The sequence below is a fragment of the Branchiostoma floridae genome, chromosome 2 (genome assembly GCF_000003815.2).
Source record: "Branchiostoma floridae strain S238N-H82 chromosome 2, Bfl_VNyyK, whole genome shotgun sequence".
NCBI lineage: Eukaryota > Metazoa > Chordata > Leptocardii > Amphioxiformes > Branchiostomatidae > Branchiostoma > Branchiostoma floridae.
Window position 1 is genome coordinate 7,490,659 of NC_049980.1, and position 1,314 is coordinate 7,491,972.

General features: G+C 37.4%; 1 protein-coding gene across 1 annotated transcript in view; it reads right to left on the reverse strand.

Annotated features, from left to right (window-relative positions):
* Positions 1 to 408: 408 nt before the first annotated feature.
* The window catches only part of LOC118432474 (kelch-like protein 29), a 4,109-nt gene continuing 3,203 nt past the window's right edge, over positions 409 to 1,314 (reverse strand). Inside the window, exon 4 of the mRNA XM_035844064.1 lies at positions 409 to 433. Within this exon, the coding sequence (XP_035699957.1) occupies positions 409 to 433 (25 nt within the window). The remainder of the gene's footprint in view (positions 434 to 1,314) is intronic.

A 1,314-nucleotide genomic window follows, 5' to 3' on the forward strand; every position in this document is an offset into this window, starting at 1 on the left:
AGTGGCGGGAAGTTTGAAATCCTTGTATCTTGTGCCCAATTAGTGTCCCTGTGGAAGGTTAATTAAATCTGGCAGGTAAAATTCAAAACTTTTGTAAGAAGTACTACACTGTTATCTATCATAGCTGACCTTTGAAGTTTACCTGCCTTATTTAGTTTAGTAACAGGAAGCCCGTCTTTCAAGACAGTAGCAATAGTGGCGGGAAGTTAGAAATTGTAATCATTTGTACCCAATTAGTGGCCCCGTTGGAGGTTCATTATATCCGGCAGGTAAAATTTGATAATTTTTTAAGAAGTACGATACTGTTAGTTATCATATCTGACATTTGAAGTTCACATGCCTAATTTAGTCTAGTAGCAGAAAGCCCGTTTCCACTATATTAGCAATAGTGGCGGGACGTTTGACATCCTAGTCTGTTGTACTACATTTGAGCCTATGGGAGATTAATTAAGCTCTGATAGGTTTAGTTTCAAAACTTTTATGAGAAGTAGTATGCCATAGGATATCATAGCTAACATTTGAAATTTGCCTGCCCCGTCTTTCACTACATTTGAAATAGTGGCAGGACATTCAAAATCCTAGTTTACCTGCCTAATTCAGTTATATTAGTATGGAGTCTACTGTCTACAGTAGCAACTTGTGCGCAGGGAAGTTGTAAACCCTACTTAACGTGTCCATGTGGAAGGTAATCAAATCTAGTAGGTAAGTTTTAAAACTTTTCTAAGAGGTAATAGATCGTTAGCTATCAGTAGTTTTTAAAAATACTTTTAGCCATCATGACCTGCAGCTTAAGATTACCTGCAGTTTCCACTATTGTCAACAGAGGACGCTCTTATGATCATTTTCTTTATTTTTCTCCTTTTTTGTCCTTCTAAAATATCCTGACTTTAAAATTATTCACCAACGTCTTCAAGGAAGCGTTGTTCTATTCATTTAGGTCCCTTTTTTACTGGGAAAATCTGATAAATGGGATAAATAAGAAAATAATGATAAATAGTGATGTGTTTGAATCGGATGCTAGCTTTACTATAGCTCGAATCGGCTGCTGGAATCGGCTGCTGGAATCGGCTGCCGAAACGGCTGCTAACTTCAAGGTGGTCTTCGGAATGTCATGGTGGTTATATTGTGATTTAGAAAGTTATGTTCAATGTACTTGGAATGACACAAATTGTACAGAGTGCTACTGGGAGAGAACTAAAAGAGATACTTTGTGTTCAGTGGTTTGATAAAACTGAAATGACCGGATAATGTGTGATATGGCATTGTGAACATAATGTCGCTGTGAGAATTGTGATGACTGACAGTGTGAAGAGA